This window comes from Antrostomus carolinensis, unplaced genomic scaffold (assembly GCF_000700745.2).
Source record: "Antrostomus carolinensis isolate BGI_N321 unplaced genomic scaffold, ASM70074v2 scaffold9694, whole genome shotgun sequence".
Classification (NCBI taxonomy): domain Eukaryota; kingdom Metazoa; phylum Chordata; class Aves; order Caprimulgiformes; family Caprimulgidae; genus Antrostomus; species Antrostomus carolinensis.
The window spans coordinates 1-26,737 of NW_010312787.1; the positions used below are offsets into that span (position 1 = coordinate 1).

The following is a 26,737-nucleotide window of genomic DNA, read 5'->3' on the forward strand; positions in this document are numbered from 1 at the left end:
CCGGCCGGCCCCACCGGTGCGTCCTAGGCCCTGGTGGCCGCCTTCCGTCGCCAGGCCGCTCCTCCGGACCGTATCAGGGCCCCTTCCGAGACCGCTGGAGCGCGGACGCCGCTGCCTTCCCTGCCCCGGAGCTGGGCCCGAGTGGGCTGTCAGGGCAGCGGGGAGCTGCGGCCCGAGGCCGTGCTTGGGGCCTGCGCCTGACCCTGCTGGGCCCGCGGGCTTGGGGGCTTCATCCTGTTTGTAACCCGTCTCCGCCGGGCCCTGCTCCAGGCTGGGCTCACCGGAGCGGCCGGTACGCGGGGGTCTGCTCCAGTGTCGCCGGCGGACCTGCGGATTGAGTGCTGCAAAACACGAGCTGGCGAATTCCACAGGGGCAGAACAGTTCCTGTGTCTCGGCATCTGAAAACTTAAGCACTCTTTTTATCTTTTAAATTTCCCCCCCTCCCCACTATAATGTACCTGAAGACTGGAACCACTCTGTGCGCTGAAAAGGAGCCTTTTCCTGTTGCAGGAAAACTGGACAAAGTGTTTAGTTCAGAACATTACATGTCTTTGAGATTAATGAGGATTCATCTATTTAGCACTGCAAGTATTTTCAGCTTGGCTGAATTCAAAAGGAGAGATGGGAGGCTGGGGATGGACTGAGGGGTGGGAGAGACTTGATCTGCCTGAAATCATGTTCCTAAATCTTCCCTGTGCACTGCAGGGACACGATAAAGGCTTTTTGGGGGGTTTTTTACTATGCAAAGTAACATACACATTAAAAGATCCGTATTGCTAGTACAGGAAGCTAAACAACTATGTGTAAAATGTCTGCTACACTTAAATAAAAACAACAGCCTTGAAAGGAATAATTAATAGAAGCATCTGGTCTGGCAGCCATCTTACTGTGAGCAGCATACGATGCCGAGAATGCTTAAACTTGGCATCAGATGTTACTTGTGGGAGTTCTCTGAAAACATAGCTGCTTGGGGAAAAGGATGCTATTCTTCTGTTGTTTTTCTGCTAATAACACTGGAACTGAGTCTTAACTGAAACCTGAGTGCTAAGGACAAAGTTAAATTCACTTCTAATATCTAGCCTGTTTCTTCCTCTCTGTTTTTGCAGAAGTAAATCACTTCCGGTGTGACTGATGTTGTTCTTCTGGCAAATGTGGCAGGGAAATGTTTTGTTGAAAGTATCTTCTCCCTTAAGATTTCTATTAAAAATAACAAAATGTATGCATTTGGAAAATGTTTATTTTCAGCAGCGTTGTATGTAATTCTAGCAGGAATAGCATAAATGATGAAATAGAGAGGAATTGCTGGTGCAGCTATAAAAAAAATAACTAGCCCATGCAAAGAGAGTGTTCATTTGCCAGTAAACTTCAGGAAAATAATTACATTAGCTCAAAGCCAGTCTGCTTTACAGGTTCAGGGTAATATCTTGCTGTATGTTGCACTACAGTTGGGAAAAAAAACCCCACATGATTAAAAGAGGAAGAAGAGTTAGGAAGAAATGGAGGTATTATGAAGCTTTAAGGTATTTTGTGAAGGAATTCCAAGACTTTAAAGGATACAAATTCTCCAGAACTGCAGGTGACTGAAAACAAAGTGTGGAATCCAGCCTTCCATGTTGAACATCTTCATGAACATCCATAAACAGTGCTTTGTAATGTGTAGCCCAAGATCTTGCATAAGTATTTTAGATAGGGGTTTTAAAAAAAAATATTGATAGTAGGAAGTGTATTAAAATTCTTGTTGAAGTGTTTGTCTTATATTTTATGAGCCTTTTAGATTTTTGTAATGCTGTAAGTCAGGTTTCAGAATTAACTTCTCGAGTCTGTTCAGAGTTTTAATGAATTACAGGCTTTAGTTAAGCCAAACTTTTGATGTAGAATTTTTATCAGTAACTTTGCTTATTCCATTCTTCAATTTATAGAGCAAAGTAGTTCTCAGTAAGGCAAGTTTATTTTACTTTCCCCATGTTAGGCCTACCTAGTGCCTACTAAAACTTTAACTTATTGTATGCTACTTCCTTTTAAAGCAAAAAAAAAAAAATGGTCTTGTCTGAATTTTAACTTCTGATGCATTTGTAAAACCTAAAATTTAGCCCTCGACGTATAACATCTCAGTGAAACATTTGATTTACCTGGCAGGTTTTTGTTGGCAGTACCTGCAGTCCATCACTTCTTGCTTTTATTTTTCTTCTTAGTTTATCCTTTTAAACTCATGAAATCATGAAGTGGTTTAAACAGGCTAAAGAGGCTTCATTAACGGACTTAAATTTTATAACATCCCAGTGTTCTCTCTTTTAGACTCAGACCAGCAACGTTGTAATACATACTTTCTTCACACACTTCGGCAATTTTGGGAGTGGTGGTGGTGTTGGGGTTTGTTTTTCTTTCTTTCTTTAAACTTCATGTATCAGATAATAAGAATTACTTTTTGGAGACAGTTACAAACTTTCTGTCCTTTTAAATTGCAGCGGTTCATTCCAAAAGGGTTTGCAATGAGTCTCTCTTGCCAACCTGAATTTCTCATTCATCCTTAACTGTACTTTATTTTTGTGCTGCCACTGGAGCCTCTGGAAAACAAATGGTGCATTAGATCTTTTTCATATCTGAATAATAAATCCACTGCTCTCTGGTGTTATGTTGGTTCAGTAGATCCCATTTGCTTTGTAGTGTCCTTTTGTATTTTCTAACTAACCAGGTTTTAAACATTTGGTTCTAATCTTCCAACAGAAGTCAGATTGAAGGTCTTTTGAAGTTTGTTAATAGAATAGTTACCATCACCATATGGGGATGTTGCGACATTATAGCAAAGGGAAGAGAGGAAAAAAGACATAATCCTTCCTTAAAAGCTGTCAAACTGGATGTCTGTCTGTAACCAGTCCTAGGTCAGATCTTACTCATCCTACATTTCTTGCTTTTACAAATATAATCTATGTATAGGTCTTGGGGTTTTGTTTTGGTTTGGTTTTTTTGCCATAGTATGCAGACTTAGACCATGATTCTCCTTCAGACATGGAAGAGGAAGGTGGAAGGGTAACGCTTCTCTTACTAACAAACTTTGTTATACAGCAACTTTAACACTTCTGTTTGGGTATATGTATTTGGTAGTACACTGATGGCCTTTAAAAAGAACCCTCAACATTTCAAACTCTCCCAGTGTATAGGAGGTGCTGTGGTAACTGTATTTTCAGACTCTTAAGGTAGAGATATCCTGTCTCAATCTCCCGAGCTCAGGGTGTCTGTGTCACTATTGATAAAGAAAACTTGTAGGATATCGATACACATCCACGTTCCTTTGCTTTAGAAAACAAAGTGTCTTAAGAAATTAGGAGAGTGACTATGAGATATCTTAGCAGCAGTAAACAGATTGAAATATTGAAACCCTAGAAACTGAAACTTAAATTTCATGTTGATGTTATGATTTGTAGGTCAACATTAACCAGGTAAGAGAACTTAGGTAAACTACAAGGGTGCAAGTTAAGTCACTAGTCACAGCTTCTCTCCTGGTATTGTTGGTCAACAGCTAAATGCAGTGAGGTATTGAAACCTGTATTACTTAATTCAAGAAGTTTTAAATTGTATTAATAAACCCTCAAGAAGAAAGAAATGTTTTAACATTTTTGTATTAAAGCACTTTCATTTGACAGCTTATCACTGATAATGCAAATTACAAGTTGTTAATGTTTTGAAGATTTCAAAATTAGTCAACAATGCTTGTGTTCCTGCTGTTTAACAGCGTGGGGTTTTGAGGGGAGGTGGTTTGGTTTGTTTTTTTAATATTGATTAAATGACATAAGATATTTTCAAAGTGGTCTACAACAAGGGCACTGCTAATTGTTTTCCTGCAAGGGGATGTATTAAAATGAGTGATTTGTCCACTGAAAATCTTTACCACTGTCAGCTGCAGTGGTACTGCAGGAATCTTGCATTTCCTTTAATGTTTGGTAACACTGCTGGCCACTGTAAGAGGAGAAGCTGTACCAATATGACCTTACAGTAAGCTGAAAATACCTTAAGGTAATAAGCATGTGTCAGATTCCCAAAATAACAATGAAATAGAAGAAAGGTGTGGATTTAAAAAGTTCATGTCTCAGTTTGCACAGATTAATATAATTTCTCCTCTCGGTGCCTGAAACTGAGGGCAGCGACTCTGTCACGTGTTGATGTCGTCCTGTGTTGATCTCTGCTCTCAGCAGCAGTTGTGTCCCAGGTGAGACACACCGCAGCCAGCTCTGAGATTCTTTGGAGGGAAATGCAGTGACTGTTCTCAGGTTCTTCAGTTAGAAGTCTCTAAACTCATGGGCACATGATTAGTCCGTGTGATCTCATTGTAATGAGCTTTGGGTTTAAACCGAGGTGAACATCCTGGCTGAAAATTAGATCTGTGTACTGGGTTATATTTGTACTTAGTGTATTGATAGTTTATGTACCTTGGTCTTAATAGAATTCATAGAAACAGCTTCCTGAAATTTCACAACATTTACAGGTCTGTTAATGTTTAAGCTTCATGTTTTCAGAAATCAATGGTAGGATTGTATATTAGTCTGTCTTACCCTTTTCTGTTTATGGTAAAGTTGAAGCTTATTATTTTCCATCTTCTGAGTAGTTTTACTAGGCCAAGAACAAATACTAGATATATGTTGCCTTGTAGAAGATGTTCATTGTTAAAAGACTGCCACATTACAACAGATACTCGATGACTCACTAAACTAGATCTGTCCAGCTCCTTGATAAAAGCAGGCTCTGTTGAATAATGGTTCTGTGCAGGGATTCTTCCCTCTCTCCCACCCCCCAATGGTTGCAAGAAATGAGTGGAAACTTTTTCAGAATATTTCATAATAGTACACCTCGTACATAAATTATGTAAAAGCTGTACCCTGGCAACTGCTAGTGCCAAAGCATGAAATTCCATGTGAGAAATGCATATTCTGGCTCTTCAAGGAAGTAATTTTCAATGGGAAGTGTACATTGGAAGCACTAATTTTTGATGTGTGGAACTTCAAATGAAGATTTCTGTTTTGCTTTATATGCAGTCATGTGAACTTCAAAGACGCTTCTGACGGTTGGAGATGGGCTTCTTAATGTGTGTGATCCAAGCAGACCTGTTTCAGAGAATATTAAAGGAAAAATTAAGAGGAAAGCATAGAAGACAATACTTTTCCATCCATTACTGCTTTCAGTAACGTGGGAGAGAAGGAAAGAAAGCAGAAACTGTGCATTGTCAAAGTCCACTCTTTCTCAGTTAGTTGGTATTAAATTTCTTAGCAAAAATAGCTTCAAGTGGTAGATATAGAAAGGAAAGAAGAAGGGCGAGACACGTAGAAAAAGGATCAGTTTGAAACATTAATATTTTAGCACTGCAGTTTATCTGTGTTATAGCTCTCTTCATGTTCAGTAGAAACAGTAGAATAAAAACTCTGGTCTGGAAGTATTGCAGGGAAAAATAAACTAAATGTAACTGGTGCAGTTATGAGTCACTGTTAATGTGATGGAGGGCTGGGAAGGGGAAGGAATTGCACTTTTTTCCACTTGTATCCATTTTCAGTCATAAGTCCTGCAGAAAGAAGCAAAAAAAAATCATCATATATCCTGTCTATTTACAGAAATAGGAACTTATAAATAGTTACTGGAAGAAAAAGTGTAGTGAAGCAAGAAAAGAGAAAGGAAGGGCTGTGTTCCAATAGGACAAATCAAAGGAATTAACACTATTGATAGTAGCAGAGCAGTGTTCCAGCTTGGGGCAAAGCTTGATCAGTTCATCTCTGTGTGAAAGCTTTTTGCATCCCTTGGAAGACACTGTTTGGAGGCAAACATGCAATTTGAATTGGTGTGTCTTCTGCTGAATTTCCTTTCTCATATGTGAAGACCAAGGAGTCAAGATGTGACTTGTCTGTTGCTCAAAATGTGTGCTCGGAACTCTTGCACTGGTTCCCAGTCTCCCGTTGTTTTCTTCTCAGAAGAAGGCTCCACAACTCTTTTAAATTTGGGGAGCAGAGGAGGGGCATGGGGTTGTTTGCTTGCTTTTTGTTTTTGTTTTAACACTGTTCTTTCTATTCAGTCTCTGATAAATGTGGAGGTGTGGGTCCTTAAAAAAAAAAAAAAGACATTATAAAGCCAAATGTTCAGTATTCTGTACAACAGTATTTTACCATGTAACTCTGTCCATTAGACAACTAGAAAACAATCTCTCCTCATTCCTGTTATTCAACAAATATATTGCAACGTTTCTTAATAGTTCTGAAGGATTTGTTGAGGTTCAAGTAGTGTATTTAGGTTAATCAGAAAGAATACTTTATCATTACCCCTAAAGACAAGCAGGTTCCTGCCTCTTAAAAAAAAAATATATATAATTATTAAACAAGTGGTTGTTCATGAGAATGGAATGAAGCTGTCCCTGGCTTACCCGAGAGTTTTAGGTGCCAGCCAGCAGAATATGTGCCCCGCTTCTGTAAAGGTAATTACACAGTATGTTTTTCAGTCCACTTGAGAAAAGGCACACAAATGTTTGTAGTAGGCTAATTAAATCCCACAAGAGGTAGTTTTTGGCAACGCAGTGAGGGGAATAATGTGGTTAACTCAGCAACTTCAGCAGAACACGAGTGTTGATCAGTTGGTATTGTTACTTACTTTGTTATATCAAGACAAAAACACCTCTGCCTGTACTGTATTATACAAGAGTGAATATAGAACACGTGCTTGTTGCAAATCCAAGATGTCTGAAAGTGCAAAAGAAATATCCAAAGTGCTGTGTACCATCTTTCTAAGAAAATTTCATATAAAATACAGGTGCCTTTAGAAATGATGTGTGAGTTTTAATTGTAACTGTGAGGAAATATGCGTATTGGGTATGTTTGGCAACTTAGTTGATAAGAATTGCCCAACTGTTTGGTTGTGATTTGGCTGATTGCTAAGAGCTGTTTTTAAAATTCACTACATGTTCTTCAGCACTTTGGTGTTTAAAGTCCATCCAATCTAATTGCCTTTCCCTCCCCTTCTCTTCCCTTCTGTCTTTCAGCAAACGAGGATTCAGTGTCCGATCCTTTGGAACAGGGACTCATGTGAAACTGCCAGGACCAGCACCGGACAAGCCAAATGTTTACGATTTCAAAACAACATATGATCAGATGTACAATGATCTCCTTAGGAAAGACAAAGAACTGTATCCCTGTGGCATGGCCTTTTTAAAAAATCCAATATGGTTCCTCCTTGAAAGGTGTAATTCATTATTTGGCATTATGCAGTAGGAATATAGAGTTGCTTGACTGGCGATCTTAAAATGTTTTAGGTTTATAGGAGGGTTTTTTACAATGGGCCTCGACTGCTCCCTTGTAAATTGCTATCGAGTTACAATGCACTCATTCAGAATGCTCTTTTGTAGTATGTAACATGTTTAGCTCTTGAATGAAAGCACATTCATACTATCACAGATTGTCCATTACCTCCGCTGCACTGTGGATCGTAATTTCTCAGTGCAAGGACTGTCCTGATAATGGATATGTGAAGAGCGACCACCTGGACATTAATGTTGTATTTAGCTCAGACAAACTGACAGGTAAGGTTTACAGTATACTTTCTCTGGGAGAGAGGATACCTTTCATTAAAGAGCTCACCCTTCTCACTGAGAATTTCTTGATACATGATTTGATTTGTGCACCAGGGGAAAAAAAAAAATCCTGTTATAAATCATAGACTTGTAGAATCATTTAGGTTGGAAAACACCTTTAAGATCTGTGAATCCAACTATAAAAGAATGGATATGGGAGAGCCCAATAACGTATTTAGTCCTGGAAAGCAGAGGTGATCAAGGTTATGCACACTACTTAAAACCATGACTAATGTCAAACTGCATGATTTCGGAATATCTATATTTAAAGTTGATTTTTCATTTAAGAAAACCCACAAACATACAAAACAGGGGCACTCATTCTGGATACTCTTTTCTCAACAAGGGATCTGATTTTTTTTTTTTTTTAAGAGTTCAAAAAGAAAGAGAAAACTTACCCTAAGTGAGGGATTCAGTATGTGCTGAATTCCTACTTAATAGGCAGAGAACTCCTTAGAGCCAAGTATCCCAGAAATGCATCTTGGTAATTCAATAGAACAGTCTTTGCACTTTGTAGTGGTATAAGGTTTATTCCTAAAATCGTAGGTATGGCCATCTGAAGATCCATCAGGAATGTCAACATGGTTTAAATGTCTTAATGGTACTCAAAACAACCCAGTTTTCTTGCATCTCTTTGAAAAAAATGGGTAAGATGAAACAGGTTGTCAGAGACTAGAAAACTTGGAACGTGGTAGAAACTAGTTTAAGCTGTTACCCAAGGAGTCATCAAAGTCAGTAACTTTTTGTAAGTTATTTTTTTTATCCCTCTGCCTACAGAGAAAAGGAAAATCTTGCAAACCCATCTTAATGAGGTATGCAATATCTTGATTAAAAAAAGAATTGTTTCAAAAGAAAACTATTTGAATTGAGAAATAGTTTTAACAAACACCAATGACTTGTGATTTCCTCGTTGCATTCTTCCTTGCTGCTGTACTGAACACGGCACTGCCTTAAGATAAAACCAACAGAAAGCCTACCTCAGTCTCCTCCATTCAGCATACTTTGGAGTTACCATTTTGGTTCTGCTCCGTGCTGGAGATGGTTGCTGTGTTCCCCAAATGTATTTGCAGTGTTAGTTAAACCATTTCTTAAGGTAATGGAAAGCAAGTTTAAACAATAGCTGTTGCAAGGGAAATGGGGCAAGAACAATTTGCCTTTGCATTTTTGATTCTCAGGTAATAGAAGTTAAAAGTTTTCAGAGTGAAGACTGTCAGTGCAGAAAGCAACTTCATTTCCAGAAATGGATTTTGAAGGTAAAAGACTTCTTACAGTAATGAAAACCAGTCCTGCTCCCGTCAGAGAGTTGTGGAGTGGTGGTTTTGGTGAACCAGGGTCATGTGGGCTCTCAGGATTTTTAAGTGAGGATTACTTCCTAGAGGTGATGGGCATGCAAACGTTACCTGCTGAAGGGCGGGAGGGCCTGCTTTTCTGGTGGGATTTGAGTGTAATTGGTACGGGAAAGCAAAAGAAGATGTGGTTCTTCGTAAGATTTACCTGCTTGTTCTGTTCCCCAGCCTTGCTCGCATCAGCTAAGCGGAGATGACTGTCATCTGTAGCCTTTCCATGTGGTTTGAAGTAGTCTATCTTGGTGACAACTGGCTATTTGTTCCCATATCCCAGTGGTGGGACAGATGAGGTTTGAGTGCTCAGCATTCAGTACTGCCTCACTTACAAGTTATGTCCTTCCTCCAGGTCCAAAGCAGCGTGGACACTAGATAGTCAGTGAAATTGTGGCTGTAAGGGACTTGGGACAGTCTCTGGCCAGCCAAGTAAGTGACTCCTGTTTCAGAAAGCAGTAGTCTCAAACAGAAATGAGCTGCTTCATCAGTCAGAGCAAGGTTAAAAATGTGTTAGACTGAAAAGATGCATTGAAACTCTCTTACTCACTTGTAGAAAGGAGGGTGTATTGGTGGGAAAACACACTCTGCAGAGACTAAAAGCACCTTTGTTGCAGTTAATTAGTGAAATACAGTTTGCAAATACATGTTACCCTTTCCTGTTCTTTGCTCTTATATTTGTAACTGAAGATACAGATTTTTTTTTTGCCAGAGTATTTTATCTTACAGGTTTTTCTGCTTAAACTTTGTGTATGGAGTATTAGTGTTATGTCTTGCCACCTTTTAAAATGGTAGAGCGTTTAGGTATCAATCACACTTGCTTCCATTTAGGCAAAGTTAGCATTCTCTTGCTACCAGCATTGCTTCTTAAAGCTCCACGTTAAGCCTAATCTAATTGAATCTTGTGGAATCATCACTTCTGCCTTTACTAAAGCATCTAGAAACTTGCAGCAAACCCAACAACTGAAGTCATAGAAGATAGTTTTGAAAAATACTACACTGAAGAAAGCAATTTGATTTCATTTAGTGGGAAGAAATAAATCTTTATAGTTTTAGCAGTTAATTTTGATGCTTTTGACTCTAGAGCAATCAGGTTATGTTCATGTAAGACAAACATTTTAACACTGGGGCATGGAAGGGCAAGTGAAAGTTTAATGTTTCATCATCATTTTTGCTTAATGACTCAGATCTGAATTTTTTCTCAATACTGTGAAAGGTACAAATCATAGAAATGAACTGTGCCAGATTTTTTGGATAATCTGCCTCCGAGATGGATTATATGTCACCTGTTTCCATGAAGCATTTTGAAAACTCATTTCTGTGTAGCTTGCCCCATGTCCACACAGTATGGCATAAAACATCTTTCAGCTGCTTATAGAGGAGTGTTTTGAAAACTCTTTAACAGCTAGAAATGCAAGATGGTTTGAAAACTGTGGATGCATTTGGAAACATGATAAAAAATCCACATCTTGATAGAAGGAAGATCAGAAAAATGTGAAAGGTAAGAGAAATCTGAGTGAGATGGCCGTAGTTACCAGTTTACACTGGTCATGCTCTTAAAAAGGAGTGTGTGCAGGTGTGTGCTTCAAGCATTGGCAGAATTACTTGGATCCCAGTGTTCTGTGAAGGATAGCATATAACCTTCTATGGATTTAAAATATAATTGTTCTGGCACTTGGGGATCCAGGTGCCAGATTTATTCAACTAGAGTAAATCTAGCAGGGTTTCAGCAGCGGACCAATATACAGAGAAGTATTTAGCAGTGCAAATGAGGAGTCTAGCATGGGAATGTCAGGAGGGGTATGTGCCAGTTCCTTGCTTTCCATCTCAGTAGAAACAAGTTGACTGACACAACTGTATTTATAAAATCTCACTGGATATAGAGAATAGTTGCTGGCATGGAATTCTTGGAAGATCTTGTTCATGTGTGCTGCTAGTGGACATGCAAGACATGTCTGAAAGGCTTCATATCCCAGACAGAGCTCAGTCAACCCTGACATTCATATACACTAGAGCTCTTTTCAAAACAATTCTGCAATAAACTTCTGAGAGAAAAATCAGCAAAGGGGGAATATAGTATAAATAGGAATATGTGTTTAGGTGCTTACCTTTCCTAAATGTGATGCTGCTGCTTTATGGGATGCTTATTTTTGACTGCTTTGATACCAGGCAGTGTTAAAATCTGAAGTATATTAATTACTGAGGATGTGTGAAAGAAATTCAGACTGTCTTGCTGCCATATACCTCTAATTGGCATAACATAGATATAATTTCAGGAAAAATCTCAACATCATTAAAGTACTGTATTTTCAGAAGATAGTAATTTGAGGTGGGACTGAGGGGGAGATGTTCTCGCTCTGTTGCTGCCCACTGACAGAGTTGAGAGTCTTCAGGATCTTTAGAATTTATTACAAGAATAGAGACTAACTAACCAGCAGTGTGAGAAGGGTTTATTGTGAGAAGTGTTTACCCAAGGCACACAAGTTGTGTGTGTGTAAGCTTTGCAAAATTGGTTGTTAATTAGAGTGTGGATTAACCACGTCCCTCTGTTCTTCAGTATCCTGTTTGTAGCGTTGCAGAGGACTGTTTGCTGCAGACCTCATCCAACGTGTTTCTTGCTCCGCATGCTGCTCTTTAGAAGTGGTCCTGCTGTCTTTATGAATGTGTTCTCAGGTTTCCCAAATGTGTTAAATGAAATGGCTTAATTGATTTAAGTTTTGTAATACTTGTGTTTTGCCTTATCTGAATTACCCTCTCCAGCTGTAGCTCCATTTAGTTGGAAATTACCTTTGCGTTCTGCAGTACAAAGCAATGACAACAACGGAAACCAATTTGAAAATAGTCTTGTGGAGCCTGTTTCTCAGGGACATTAAGTGGAATGACGAATCTTTTCTCACAGACCTCCTTCCTCAACTGCTACCTCAAAGCACTTCCCCCCTTCCCAATCCTATGACACTCGCTGCTCATCTTCTGAAATCTGGCACTTGTCCCTAAACCCAAGAAGAACATCTAAAAGTAACGTGTAATACTTACAGATCCTCTCGTGATTCCCTCTTGTTTGCCTCCTGGTCCTGATAATGATCTCTGTATTCCTTTGGTACATGTCTGTGTCACGTACTGGACTTACTGGTAGTTTGAGCTCTTGTCAAGTGACCAAGACACTGCAGATTCCAGCAATCAAATCAAATTCCTTTTGAAGCACACACTTGTATGAAGTGCGTTGTCAGCTGTTTAATGGCATAGTCAAACATACCACATCTTTGAAGTCACCTTGTTGTGTTCTGTCTCCGGTATCCTTGACTTTCTGGTAGTCCCTTCAGTATGTCTGTGAGATCCCTTCCTTCTCCAGCTCTTTGGCAGTAAATTTTGCCATTGCTTCCTTTCTTTTCCCCTTTGACAGTTTGTATCTGTCCAGTTTCATCACCAAATACTGTTTCAGCTGTTCAGCACTGACAAGTCATTGTCTGGCACTTGAGCTCCAGGCTAAACTTAGGATTTTTCCTTCTTTCAGTGACATGAGGTATGTAGCCCTCAGCTTTAGGCTTGAGGAAATGAGCGTGGCTAGCATGTTGTTATATTTAGACCATCTACTGTGATTGTGCTCAATTGGATTTTATCTGTGCGGCTTGTAGCTTAGAAAAGCTACGTAGTTGTCCTTAGCAATGAAAAACAAGTGACACTTCAACTCTTTGCAAGTCATCAATGCAGGCACAAACGTTATCAGAAATGTTATTTAACCCAAATTAGTATTTTTGTGCTATTTTGGGATGTCATATTCTCTCCACAGTGCCACAAAGGACTTGTGAACAAACTCTGGTTTGTACTAAACCCACACAATTTCAGTTCCAAATGGAAGGCAATTTGTGCTCTGGATGTGGAATGTGGGCTGTTCTTGCAGTCAGAATCACAGTTGCTTGGAAAGCAGAATTCGTAGTGCTGGTGCCCATTTTTAATCTTTTATTCCCTGTAAAAGGCAGTGATTCTGAAGGTGGAAGGAGGCCGGGCAGCCTCCCTGTCCCACACACTTCCTTTAAGGAAATGTCTAGTTCCGAGGCATTTTTCCTGGCAGGTTTTAACACAACGTATCTTCTGTTATAGTACAAATACTAATAAATAAATTAAGGTGATATGGAAAAGATACCTCCAAATGCATTCATATTGGTGTGAGAAGTAACCTGCTCTGCTGCTGATTTTTTGGGGGGTTTTGGGTTTTTTCTTTCTCTTTTTTTTTCCCCACAAATTGCAGTATTTGAGGATGATGGCAGCTGCAGCAAAATGAATAATCAGCATGTCAGATTTGTTTGAAGAGGTAGAAGCTTTGGGTGCCAGCCATTACTTTAAAGATGGTTTTTTCCCAAGTGTGTATACATTTTATCAAATGTAGTTTGCCCAGTTATGTTTAATAAATTGGTCACTAGTATATTTTAGATGACTGTGTAATTAATTTCTATACATCAGAACTTTCAGTGCAGATCACTTGTGGGTTCAATTTTCAGTTTCACCTGGGTTAAAATGAAACTTACTGAATACTTTGATCATTAAGAGATCCCTTTTCTTTTATCATACAGGATTTTCACTTAAATAGGTCAATATATTGGTATATAAATTGTATAAGGCAACATTTATCTCATCTAAGTTTAGTCATCTGTAGACTAGTCATCTTGATGTGACCTGGTTGGATGCCCTTATGCCACAAGGAGAGAAAGGGATATTTTAGATGATGGTTTTTTCATGGAGAGTGGAAGAATTAAAACAGAGTAGCTCGGCTATAGATAGACCAGATTCTTCTTCACTGATTGTAGATTCCTTCCTTCATCAAGGAAGACTTTCTACCTCGATGACCTTAGATGTAGATGTTTACATACAGCCTTCTAAACCTGCATGGTTGAATTCTTCTAAATTTTTTTCTTAAGGTAGGAAAAATACTTCTGAAAGTAGTACCTGGGGTTTTTTTTCTCTGCCAATCTGTTGCTTTTTGTCAACCTCAAGTACAGATTCTCTAAACATAATCCATAATAATTTCTGTGCAGACTAGTTGCTTTCTCTACCTGTGTCTTGCCATATACTTTGTGCCCTAAGAAGAATATCTGTTTTTATTTAATGCAAATAAAACTTTTTTACTTAAGTAATTTTCTGTAAGGTTGTTTGGTGATAAAAATGCTCACGTTGCAGCCAGTACTTTATTGTAATCTTGTCTTCTATTTCTGAGCTTGCTTTCTTTGTGCTGTCCTCTTGTGCTTCTACTTGAGAAGTGTACTCAGCACAAACCTTTGCTGTCTGGAAGCAGCAGCAGGTCTAAGGCTGGGTTAGGTGTGACACACAGGTAGTGCTTTGTGTGGGAGGGGGCACAGTTCTTGTGAATGGAAAGTCCAATCTGGTGCATTTGGCTGTTATTTTAATGCAGATTATTTAGTACTCTTTCAGGTGCTGGCAATACACTTTAACAGTGAAGTATTGGGGCAGTTAGTCTCAATGTGGAATTCTTTAGGGAATATGCCATATTTTATCCAGGAGCTATTTACAAAAAAAAAAACCCCCAAAACCCCCCCAAAAAATCACTGTCTATCCCTGCAGAGAAACTCCATGTCACTTTCCTACTAGATCTGCTGTTTGGTGTGAAGAAGAGAATGCCTAGACTCCCTTTCATTTTTCATAGACAGATTTACAAGTTGCTAAAGACCATCTTTAGTTTCCTAAAATGTTGGCTTCTGAAATAGAACTTGGAATAACTGCTGTTCTCAACTATGGCTAAACAGAGGGATGAGTGTATTGTTCACAGGCATAGATGAGGAGACAGCGCTAACATTTGAGTCATTAAAAAAAAATAATTAATTACACCATGAGTGATTTTTATGTAACTGCATGAGCATGTTCAATACAACTTTAACAGCTACAAAAAGACAGACCAGACCCTGGCAAACCTAATGAGGAGAGAGTGTAAATATGCATGAGCCATGTGCTTGGGGGTTGGCTTTTTTCCTGTTAATTTTCATAGTACCTAAATGGGACAACATGTAACATCCACAGGAGAAATTTTTGTTGTTGTCATCGTTCTAAGTCTGCCTTGTCACTTCTTTTTAACATGTTTTACCCAGCTGACCTGTCACAGAGATAATCATCATACAGTGTGATGGGCTGACTAATGTTGAAAAAGCTACATCCATTTATTTTCCCACGCCCCCCCCTAGATTTTTTTTTTTCTTCATGCATTTCCAACAATAGTTCTCACGAAAATTACAACCAGAATTATCTTTCAGGTTTGTGAGGATCCAATTTCCTAACAAAACCAGCAATCTACATTTTATTGAATTTCATAGTCTGGTAACCACCAAATCTTTGCCACTTCTATTCAGCTACGCAAGAAACACTGTCAGCCAAGCAGGAAGGTGGACGTTTGTGACAGCAGCGCAATTGTCACGGTTATCTTTCAGTGTGGGAGTGGTGTATATGGACATTGAAAAATACTATTCTGGGGTAGGAAGAATTTTTGGGTTTTTAATTTTAGACTCATTGTCGTTTTTATCACTTACAGTGCAGGCTTGGGGAGGCAAGAGCAAAGAATTACTCATAATCGTAATCAATGTGTGAAGGTAATTATGGGAATATACTGAACAAGAAAACACTTCTGCTTCTCAGGGTTATCTACCTTATTCTAGGGATGTTCTCCCATGTGCCAGTTTCCCTTTAACAAAAGCTCCTGTTCACAGTTCCTATCAGAATTTACTCCTATTTTGTGAAGTGGACCTATTAAATGGTTACTTCAGTGGAGGATGGGTAAAACCAGACGTTTAGTTCTGTAAAACTTCTGAATATTACCAGTGTTTGGGGAGAATGCTTAATACAGGATCTTTAATTGAAATTGCTTTCAGTAGAGACTTGCACAGGACTTTACAAACTCAGAAACATTTTGCTCTTTTACTGCCTGGAAGGGAGGGAAAGGCATTTAGAGAGGATATTGCAGATCATAGGTATTTTCTTTGTTATTGTTGCACTGCACTGAGTGACTTCCTGTGTCCATCCTTTTGTCCCATAATATTGGCCAGAGGTTTTGAAGTTCGAAGTGTCCAGTTCAAAGGAAACCCTTGTATGAAAGGACATCTGCAAAAGCAAACACTGAATGCGAGAGGGAGAGGAGAGGGAATGCATCAGTATTACTCGCTGATGCCCAGGCACTTGGTGGAATCTGCTTGTTCTTGCTTCATCAATGATCTAGATTTCTGAACAAAACCAGGCTGATTGCTGTGTGGTCTGTTAGTAGGGTCACTGCTGGCCATGCTGCGCTGAAGAGGCGGGGAAGAGACTGTGCTCTCTGGCTATTGGCACCTTTTGGTTAGTGCTCGTAGCTAAAAGTTCTCTGGGTCATGGCAGTGAACAAATTACTGATAAACTGATGAGGGGTAGAAGATGATGAGCCTTGTGGAGACCTGTCGAGTGGATGGTAAAAGGCATTTCTGACAGGAACTTTAAATTTGGGTAGCAGAAGCTGGGGAAGTGGTAGGGGTTTAATCTAAACACACACACACACACCTCCCTCTTTCTTTTTTTCTTTTTTTTTTTTTTCCCCCTCCTTAAATACATCGCAATCTTCAGCCATACATTATTACAGGATAGCCCTAATTAAATGGAGAGAACACACAGTAACCATAGAACTAGCTGGGTATAGCTGTCTCCACAAGAGCGAGCAACCATGCTGCATCTATTGGAAAAACTCAACTTGTATTGCAACATCTTTTTATACCAAGTCTTTCCATTGCTGAGTTGTCATGCATGAATTTCATTAAGCTTTGGATCTGTTTAGCATAGTTATTCCAATAAAGGTCATATCTGAATTGGACTCCCTGTAAAAATGTGATGGATTTACTGTATCAATAGTTTGCAGTAGGTGGAGGCCTCTTCGTTAAACGTGTGCGTGTTCTGGTGACTTTCTGAGCGTGGTATTGAGGGGGCTGCTGTGGCCAGACAGCAGAACAGACTGAAAGGCAGGTGAAAATTCTGTGAGTACCTTCTGAAGAAGTGACTGCAGAAAAGAGCAGGGATGCATAGGATAGGGAGCATGGAGTTGAAATCTGTTGGAAGGAAAGCAAAGCCTGACTTAAATGATTCAACATCTGGCAGTGTAGTGGAAACCATTAATAAGTTGTAATATCTTTGCATTCGGCTGAGCTTGTGAAGAGAAAGAAGCTGGGTGATGATTATGCATTGAGAACAGTCATGCAGATCACATCCTCCTGCTTGCTGAGAGGATGATATGCTGGTTTTTGGTTTTTTTTTTTTCCAGGGGGAAAAGATTTCAGACAACCAAATATGAAAGTGTCATGAATCTTAACTGCTTATTTCAGTCTCCTTTTATAGGCAGATGGACCCTTGGAAAAAAAAAATAGCTGTAAGTTGGCAGCAGAAAGCTCGACTGTGTGAAGCAGAAAGCTTGACTGTGTGGGTTTTTTGAATATGCGTAATTCTGTCTCTAAGCTCAGTCAGGAAAGCTAAGGGACAGATGCCAGCAACGTTTTATCCTAGAAAGGAGGGAGGAAAAAGAAAGAAGAAAAAAAGAAAAACCAAAAAAAGTGTGTGGGATGTTGTGGATTTTTTTTCCCTTTAACTGCATGGTGTAGAAATGAGGAGAGTAGAGCCCAGAAAGGGCTCACCTTCAAACTGAACAAAGCAGTGCAGCCAGGTGCTTACAGGTATTTTGAAAATGGCTCTTGCAGTCATTTTCATGCTTTGCAAATAACCAGAGGTCTGAAATGGCTCCATGGAAATGGATTTTTTTTCCAAGCATGACAAACCCAAGGAGAGCTTATAGGGATGCTGTGAGGAAGCAGTGAGTGCTGGTGTGATAGCTTTGGTCTGTAAAGGACAAATCTTTAATTCTATAGGGAGAAATCTTTTGGGAAAGGAGAATGGTAAAAGGTTTGGGGATGACCTGAAGAAAAGAAATACAGTAGAAGTCAATTGGCCAACAGAATTGACAGCCTGTATCTGTGATAGCCCATCATTCAGTTTGTGATTCAAAACTGAAAATTTCTTTAGCCAGAGAGTTAAAGTGCAATGATGCAGACACATAAGAGAACTGAATGTATTTTCCATATAAAGTACAGTCTTATAAGTAGAAAGATGGGTTTAATTTTTAATATAGGTTCAACACTTGAAAGACTTCAAAGGTTTAGAGGCCATTTGCTTGAAAACTGTTCAAGAACACTTTGAAGAATAGAAGATAAGCAGGTGTAGGGCTGGCTACCTAGGGCACTAGAACTTGAGATACCAGGGGGCAACTGCAAAAAGGGAGACAGAAACTTGCTGGTCTTTTGTTACAAAAGATGAGGACTGTTCTCTGAAAAGAATTAAGATACCTGCTGGGTATGTATATGACCTTCTCAACAAGGAAATGAGCCAAGACAGCCTCTTGCATGCTTGCTACTAATGATGGAATTTTTTTTGCTCAGATTCCTTCTGTTATCTCAAATTAGACTGTTATCCTTACTGCTATTTTAATTTAAAAATATATACTGGGATAGCTAAAAATACTGCTTCAAAGCAAGGAAGAGTTGCATCAGTTTGCAGGCTTTCTTCGTTCAAACCGTTCCGGATGGTCCTCATTTACCCATAAAACTTTGCCCTCAGAGGGAGTTTGGTTTTAGTCCAGTGAGCAGATTTATGTGATGGTCAACCCTGGTGTGTGTCTAATGAAACTGCATGTCCCAGAAGGCTGAGAAGACTGTGAGATGAGTGAATCCTGTCTGAAAGGGGGATACAGGATGTAAATTTGAGCCTCAAGGTTACAGTCCCAGCTTAAATATAGCTACCAAGCAGCATAACAGATTCCTTTCACACAGCGACTCAAGTTCTGACAGGCATAAAGTCAGTGTTTTTCTTCATTCCCATTTATATATCTTGGGATATTTTTAAGGGGTGATGCTTCTGTGATTGATTTAATTTTCTTTGGAAGTCAGTTGCGTAAACCTGAGGTCTGAGTAGGACTGAGCAGGACTTCATGCCGATGTGCAGATGACACAAGAAACACCATATAATTGACTTTCCAGATAGAGGCCCCTGGAGTGAGGGACAGCGACTTAAGCGAGCATAGGACATTCTGCTCACACAACCAGCTAAGTCTGTGCCTTCTAAGCATTATGAATATAAAAATTAGTTGTCCAAGAAAAGTTGTCCCTCTGAGGAGCTCGGCTCTTAGGAAGGCCTATTAAAGCTGTCTCTGCCATTGAACTAATGACAGTGACAAGCCTCTGAAAACCAGAAGCTGCATGAATTACCTGGATGGGGGATCATGCTGCCAGCTTAGGAATTTGTTTAGTGGTCACTGATCCTTATATTTGCCAACAGAAAAAAATCTTATTTTAAAGATACAGTAATAATTTAACTTATACTGGTCATTTGCTCAAAAACGTGACTTTTCTTAAAGTAAAGGTACTTAACTCAAGCGACTTCAGATACACACAGAATGGGATTTTACACATGTTGGACAGAAATAAGAGAATCAAGCCACGACCAGAAAGATTCCAGAACTGCAAAGATGTTTTTGATTTGATCCTAACGTGTGAAGAAAGAGTCTATGATCAAGTAGTAGAAGGTAAGGACCTTGAACTGATAAACCAAGTTAATGTTGAGTGTTTTTTTCCCCTCTCCCCTTAAAGTCCTTCACAAATCTGGAAACTTCTCTGTCTCCTCTGACTGCTGCTGCTGGAACACCGGCAGGGACAAGAGCTTGCAGTCCATTGACGTAGACTTTATGTACCAGAGAAATGATAGCTGAATACTTATTTCTAAAAGGTGCTGGTGTTGGCAGCTACACAGAATGTGTATGTATAGCAATTTTAAGGGCTGACATAAGGAAATAGCAAGCATTTGGAGAAACTCAAATACATTTCTAGTTTGAAAATGCTCATGGATCTAGAAAACTAGCAAGTTGTATGTGATGAGCATTTTTTCACCCTAAGTTGATGGAGAAACCAAGTCTAATCTGTGTTCCTTATGCAACTTCCCTTCCCTTCTCTGTGGAATACTTCCTGTGATGTACCAAGCAGTTTATCCACAATAAATACCTCCTGTACAGGTGGAGAAACTGTTCTTGGCTGTGATTAGCACTCTGCAAACATCCTATGATTTTGCCCTTAAATGAGTCAAACTCAGATATGCCAGAAGAATCTCAGTTGGGGTTTGGGTTCTGCATGAACGCAGTGCAACAACTTTGATGGGAACTCACTGGGGGTTCAGCAATGACTCTGTCAGCTCCTGGAAATGAGAACCCTGGAAATGCTGGTTACTGGCTTAAATGAGATTTAAGGCGTTTCCTCCATGTTTAAAGATCAACCAACTGAATTAGTATCATACACACAATGAAAAAGGCTGTTGCCTTGCCTGTTCAGTCCTCGATGTTCATGTCACAAGCAGTACAGAGCATTTGGGTTCCTGCAGTTTGAGCAATTAGTGTTCTGATTGTTCCAGTGAAGTGTTTGACATGCATTGGTAAGTTCTGAGAGCACCTGCCCTGGTACTTGAATGGATCTTCAGCAAGTTCAGCATGTCTAACACAGAAAGCAGCTTTCACCCTGATGTCTGAGGTGAGTATCCTGAGGAAGGGAGGTGAAGAGCAACCGCTTGCTAATTTTCATTTGACCGTTTAGAGGAAGAAGGCTTGAGTGCTACCAAATGGCTCTAGATGTGAACGCTGAAATTTTAGATGGAGACCTCAACAGCTTTGCCAAACTGAAGTTGCAGAATGGGGTTAGGGAATAACTTGTAGCTTAAAAACTGTGTGTGTAATGGGAAGGTGACGTTAGAGAGGCATAACAATAACACATGGGTGGATTAGTAGGAAAAGGATGTTTTACTTTCCCCCCTCACCCATTGTTAGTAAGCAGAACACATTAAAACTAGAATTTTCTAATGTGACTATCAGTGTTTAACTTGTAGGAGTTCACCTTGCAGTTTAATTTTCAGAGTGTTGGATGTACAGTGCTTTTTAAAAAAAAAAGGGCAGTTAAAACTCCCCAGGTGAGGAAACCCAGAATAATTCTTGACTTTTGAAAATCTTGATCTTGGTCTTTAAAGACTATTTGAATAAAGTGAGCAGTAACTTCTATTGACCAGGGCAAATAAACTGTCATGACCCTTCCACAAAACTGAATTATTTTGTTTCCAAAATCCATCTTGTTTATCACATAAGAGGGACTATTGTTTAAGACTATATTAAATAAACATTTTTCTAAAAGCAAGTTTGGAGAAGGCAGAAGTGGACAATGTCTGTGTATTTTTAAAAATCTTATGAATAATTTGTGTAAAATATGATACCATTCTACCCAAAGTTTTGCTGTTATGTGTGTTTTGCTTTCAACTAGATTTAAATTCCAGAGAGCAGGAGACATGTCAGCCAGTACATGTGATCAATGTGGACATTCAGGATAACCATGAGGAGGCAACCCTGGGTGCTTTCCTTATCTGTGAGCTCTGCCAGTGTGTAAGTAGAGAAGGCTCGTTGCTTTTGGGTACCTTGGACCCAGCTGACCGCACAGGGGTTGGGGTTTGCTCAGGGCTCCTTAAAGGTGCTGTGTGTAAGTTGTTTAAGTAAAATCCACGTTGAGATGCAAGCTTCCAAATTCTTGTGGTGATTTTTGGAGATATTATGCAAACAGATGAATTGTAGCTGAGGTCACAGTTTCCAAAGTGGACTCCGTGTGTTTGCACATTCAAAACCAACTCATTGATGGCGTATGTGGAAAGCAGGATGGCAAAGCACTGCACAGAACCACTGTACACATTGAGCCCGTACTCAAAACACCGATTATGGCGAAAACATCCATTTCAAAAGCAGTTGTAATATGTAGGATTTAAACGTCAGAGTTGCATTCTGAATCATGATATACTTGAAAACATCCTATTTCATAGTGTAGGTGTATTTCATAGTACCGCCCTGTTGGGTGTATGATGTGGAAGAAAAAGCTGATGCCTTCTGTCATCCGTGTTCAAGGACCACAGCCCTTGAAGTCAGGCTGAAATAAGCTGCGCTCAAAACAGTCAACATACCTGTCAAAAGAACAGAGAAAGGATTTGTGTCTCTTTACAGCTGCAAGTTGATGAGTTCACCTATTCCAGTGTGGCAACAGGGGGTTTTTTGTCTGTTGTTTTTTTTTTATTCCAGCCTGTGTGATCTATTCTGGTCTTAAATCCTTTGCAGATTCAAAAATCCTGGAAGGGTTCAAGGACTTGAAATTTTATCCATCTGCTCAGCTTGCTTGTAGCTATTCTGAAGCTTCCACTTGTTATCTAGTGAGGATGGATGTTGCCTACTCGAGAGAATATTGGTTAAGTGCTAGTTCAGTAGGTTGGGGAAGGAAGGAGATGCAGATAAACACGATGCAGAACATATGTACGTTTGGGGATGCTGGGAATCAATAAAGCACCCAGTGCTGCAGTGTTTGGTACAGCCAGCTGGTTTGGGTTTTTCTGTAAGCCAAAAGCATGGAATTATTAGAGTTTTCTAAACTACATCATATCCTTGGAGTCTGGTTGCTTAGTGTTTTTTCTCTTCTAGATACAGCACACAGAAGACATGGAAAATGAAATAGATGAGCTGTTACAGGAATTTGAAGAGAAAAGTGGAAGGACTTTTCTTCATACTGTCTGCTTTTATTAAAGCACATTTGTCTCTTAGGCCTTAATACAGATGAGGGAAGCATGTGTTAAAAGTTCTGATTATACTGTATTTTCCTGGAAAATGAATATTGATCTTTTTTTTTTGTTTAAAAAACTCCTTTTCAGTGTCTTTTTGTTTTGTTTCAGGTATTCTGTCACAGGTAGGCAGAGATACTGGTTGGGGTTGTACATATGAGATGATTAAAAGTATACACAAAGGCCACGTATTTAAAAATGAAAATCAAGATTTTCTTTAAATCCTACTTTAATTATTACAAGTAGGTTTTTAATTATAAAGAGAATGTTTCTTGAATATAAGTTTATAATGTATTTTTCCAGCTTACAAATTTATTTTATTTCAGTTGTGCTTTTTTTTTTTTATTTTAATGTGACAGAATGGCTGAACTATGTGAGGATATGAATGGAACAATGCAAAACGAGTATCTGTATATTATTAGATATAAAGTTGGAAGCATCCAATAAAAATGAAAAAACCTGGTAAATTTGTCTGTTTTCAAAATAGAAGCTCAGTAAGTGTGACTGTTCTGTGAGGTAAAACACAACGTACCTGAAGTAGCACAAGAATGCTCGTTCATCCAACGTGTCTTGGAGAGGGCAGTGACAGCAGGAACATCTTGATAGGAATCCAGAGCCCTAACTGTGTCCTTGCTCGGAGAGGCTGAGTGTTTGGGCAGCTCGTGATGATTTTTGATCCTGTGTTGAACTAATGAACTGCTTTCTCTGTAGCAATTAGGGCACCGCCAGGAAATCTTTTGGGGTCTCAATTGCTTTTGCATTATCATGTGTGAGATTAATAAGACTTTGAGGCTGTAACTGTAACAGTTGGGGAGAATTGTATGTATGTCTTCTGTAAGGAGGATGCAAATAGCTTAAAGCTTGCTTTTTTTTTTTATTTTAAAAAAGCAGACAACCAAAAAAAACCCAAACTGAATTGTCTTTTAGAAGCATTCTCCTCCATAAAGCAATACCAAAGCTGCCTTTGTCACAGCTCACTTTTCTATCTTAAAAAAGCAAACAACCAAAAAACCCAAACTGTGAATTGTCTTTTGACTAGAAGCATTCTCCTCCCTACAGCAATACCAAAGCTGCCTTTGTCACAGCTCAAAATCCAGACACTGAGTATGTGTGTACAAGCAGAACAAAAGCTCAGGCTTTCTTCAAACTGATAAAAGTGAAAACAAACCAAATTATTAGACATTGAAAACGTGAGTGGTAAAGCACTGCTGCTTACAGGTAAGAGATCTCAAAAGTTGTTTTGTTAAAGGAACCTGTAAATGATTTGGAGCAAACGAGGTCCGTGTGGACCTTGGATCTATAAGGACAACTTTTAAAATATCCTGTTAAAAAGGAAGTAGCATGAAATGGGGTTTGAGCTCCTGGCTTCCCTCTCTCTCGTTCTGTCACTGACCTCTGGCAGCTCACGTGAATCACCTAATTTTCCTGAACTTTAATCATTTTGCACATGCAGGGAGTTAGTGCTAAGTACTTTCTCTTGTTTTAGAGCAACAACTTGTGTAGGTAGTAAGTCATACAGTAATGCTACTTGACCTCTTTCAGGTGAACACACTCGCATATATTAAAAAGCATCTGCTCCACTCCTGAAAACTGCAAGTCCTTATGTGAAAATACTTCTTAGCAGTTGCCAGTCTTGAACTCTGTTGAGTCAGACCCCTGAAGAAATCTCACACCGCTCTCTCCTCCTGGGATCTGGGGGTTGGCTGTGGTTTCACTTGCCGTGTGGGAAAACTTAGACCTCTGCCAACTCAATCTGTGTCCTGGACACTGTCCAAATGGGTCATTGCATCATACTTGGGTCCCAGGAATGTTTAATATCCCTGAATTACCTGTGCTGCTTTTCTTGTCTGTTAAAAATACTTAAAGCAAAAGTTTTGTGGAGAATGAATGAATAGATCAGAACAATTAGGGGATGGGGAGTTCAGGCAGCAGTTGTGATAAATTTTGCAGAGTGTATGTTATGTGATTGGCTTGTCCTGTCCCATTTTGTTTCTGGAGACTGTAGTTGAAGGATTTCATTCAGCCTCCTCTGCTTCTGCTCATTTGTCTGTCTGATGCCATCACTTGTTACCATGGGGATATTTACAGCCAAAGGAAAAAGATGATTCTGTAAGGACTGAGCTGCTTTAGTTGATCTATTTAAAAAGACATTTCAAGCAAGCATAGGACTGAGTATTTTGACCAGTTTTCCTTCCCTGTATAGTATCAGCACTGAACTTTGCTCTGTGGCAAGGTGAAACTGGGAGAGTGTTAGAAAATGTTTTCTAATTTCACCTTAATGCATCCTAAACAGAGCTCTTTGTTGTTATTTTACAGAAAGAAAGTGAAAACCCAAACAGGATGGTCTAACCTGTGGTTTTGGTCTGTATGGAGATTTAAAGAGTCCTTTTTATTACATAAGGATTATACTTTTCATGTGCACAATTGGCAGATGATTCTGGTTGCTGTAGTGTTCAATATGGATTAATTGGTAGAACTCAGCTGAAATGAGAAGTCTTGGTCTGAAAACATTAGATCATATACAGGACATTACAGAATTGTTCTTTCCATCCTAAACATTTTGTTCATAAGCAAAAGCAACGCTGGGAGCTGGTCATTTGTCATTCCTTTATTTACCAGCACATGGAAGGATGTTTGGATGGATGGATGGATGTCAGATCTAGATGGACAGGCAAGTATTCTGAATGATCCCCAGTCCAATTCAAAATATTTTACGTTTATGAGAGCAAAACTTGTTCTTCAGCTAAAGCTGCTCTCATCTGACACGTTACTTCTCATCTAACTTACAGGTTACTGAAAAATGTGTGCCTTTATCTAGTTACTTTGTCTCCATATGCTTCATTCGCAGTGAAATCTGCAGTGAAGCTCAGTTTATACAGGAATTTTATGGGGTCCTAGTCTTGGTTGAGAGATACATATGTTTATGCACACACACATATATGTAGGTATAAAATAAACTCCAGCTAAACACAAGGCTAAAGTTATTTTCTGTGTCAAAAAGATGTTTCAAGAGAAACTTTGATTTAAAGGAAATGGGGGAAAAATAATGTATTTTTCCCTTAAGAGTGGAGTGGCATGGATGTGGTGATGGTGTTCTCTTCCCTGTGTTTTCTTCCCTGCCTTGTCAATACGTGGATAATCCTGCCAATAAGTACCAGTGCTCAAAGATGGTCTGTTTCTTCTTAAGTTGATGTTCTTCCAGTTTAATGAAGGAAAGCAGTGAAGGGGTAGCCTTGTGAACACAGGCTGTTCAGAATTTGGCTGTGATGGGAGATTTCTGCTGGAAATGAGAGTTTTCAGCTATCTAGGCTGTTCTCTCAGTTGCCATAAGGCAGCAGAGGTGGCTTTAAAGTACAGATTCCTCCCAGAGGTTGTTCCACCACCGCTTTCTAAATGTAGGGACTGGTTTAGCATTTCTCCCCCATTTTTTTTTTTACTTTCTATGAAAGGCCATGTTGATTAAAGAATAGTATCTATTGAAGTTGATGCTACCTTCTGTGTGGACACATCTTTGCCAAGAACAGCTTGAGGTTTCCATGTCTCATGTGTTGGTCCTCTGCAGATCCTTGTTTTCAAAAAGAAGCAGCTTACTTCTAGCAATATTTCTACCTTCTATCACTAAATTCTAGTGATTAGGAACAAGTTTAACAAACTCAGTGTAAACTATTGTGGTGGCAACCCAAAACTGTCTAAGCATTTGTTAGCTAGATGTCATGGGGTCAAGAGGATGGGACAAGAGAAGCTTGGCAAGGTCTAACCAAGTCTGGACACGTTAAAAATGGGCCAGGAAGAATAGTGAGGAGACCTGTTTGACGGTCACGCTGCAGTAAAGCGAGTGCGAGACCTTCCTGGCTGCAGTGGCAGATGTCACTTGGTGCTCCTGCCAACCGGAGGAGGATGGAGTGTGGAGAGAGGAGAAGGAATTTCTGAGACAATTCAGCTCAGCTCTAATATAATGGAGTGCCTCCACTGTTCTGCCTGGCGACTGGAGTTAATAAAGGCAGTGATAATTTCATGGCTGCTCTCCACAGTTCCAGCCGATTTAGTGACTCCTGTGGTCCAGGCAGTGCTGGTGGATGCAAGGCTGGGCTCTTGTGCTGCCCTGAACCTCAGCCCCCT

General features: G+C 39.5%; 1 protein-coding gene across 1 annotated transcript; it reads left to right on the forward strand.

Annotated features, from left to right (window-relative positions):
• Positions 1-4,158: 4,158 nt before the first annotated feature.
• LOC104519762 (RNA polymerase II subunit A C-terminal domain phosphatase SSU72) lies at positions 4,159-23,067 on the forward strand. Its single transcript, XM_029084778.1, has 5 exons — positions 4,159-4,205; positions 7,011-7,154; positions 19,381-19,520; positions 21,289-21,407; positions 22,482-23,067. The coding sequence occupies exons 1-5, from the start codon at positions 4,159-4,161 to the stop codon at positions 22,581-22,583; spliced, it is 552 nt and encodes a 183-aa protein (XP_028940611.1). The 3' UTR covers positions 22,584-23,067.
• Positions 23,068-26,737: the final 3,670 nt, after the last annotated feature.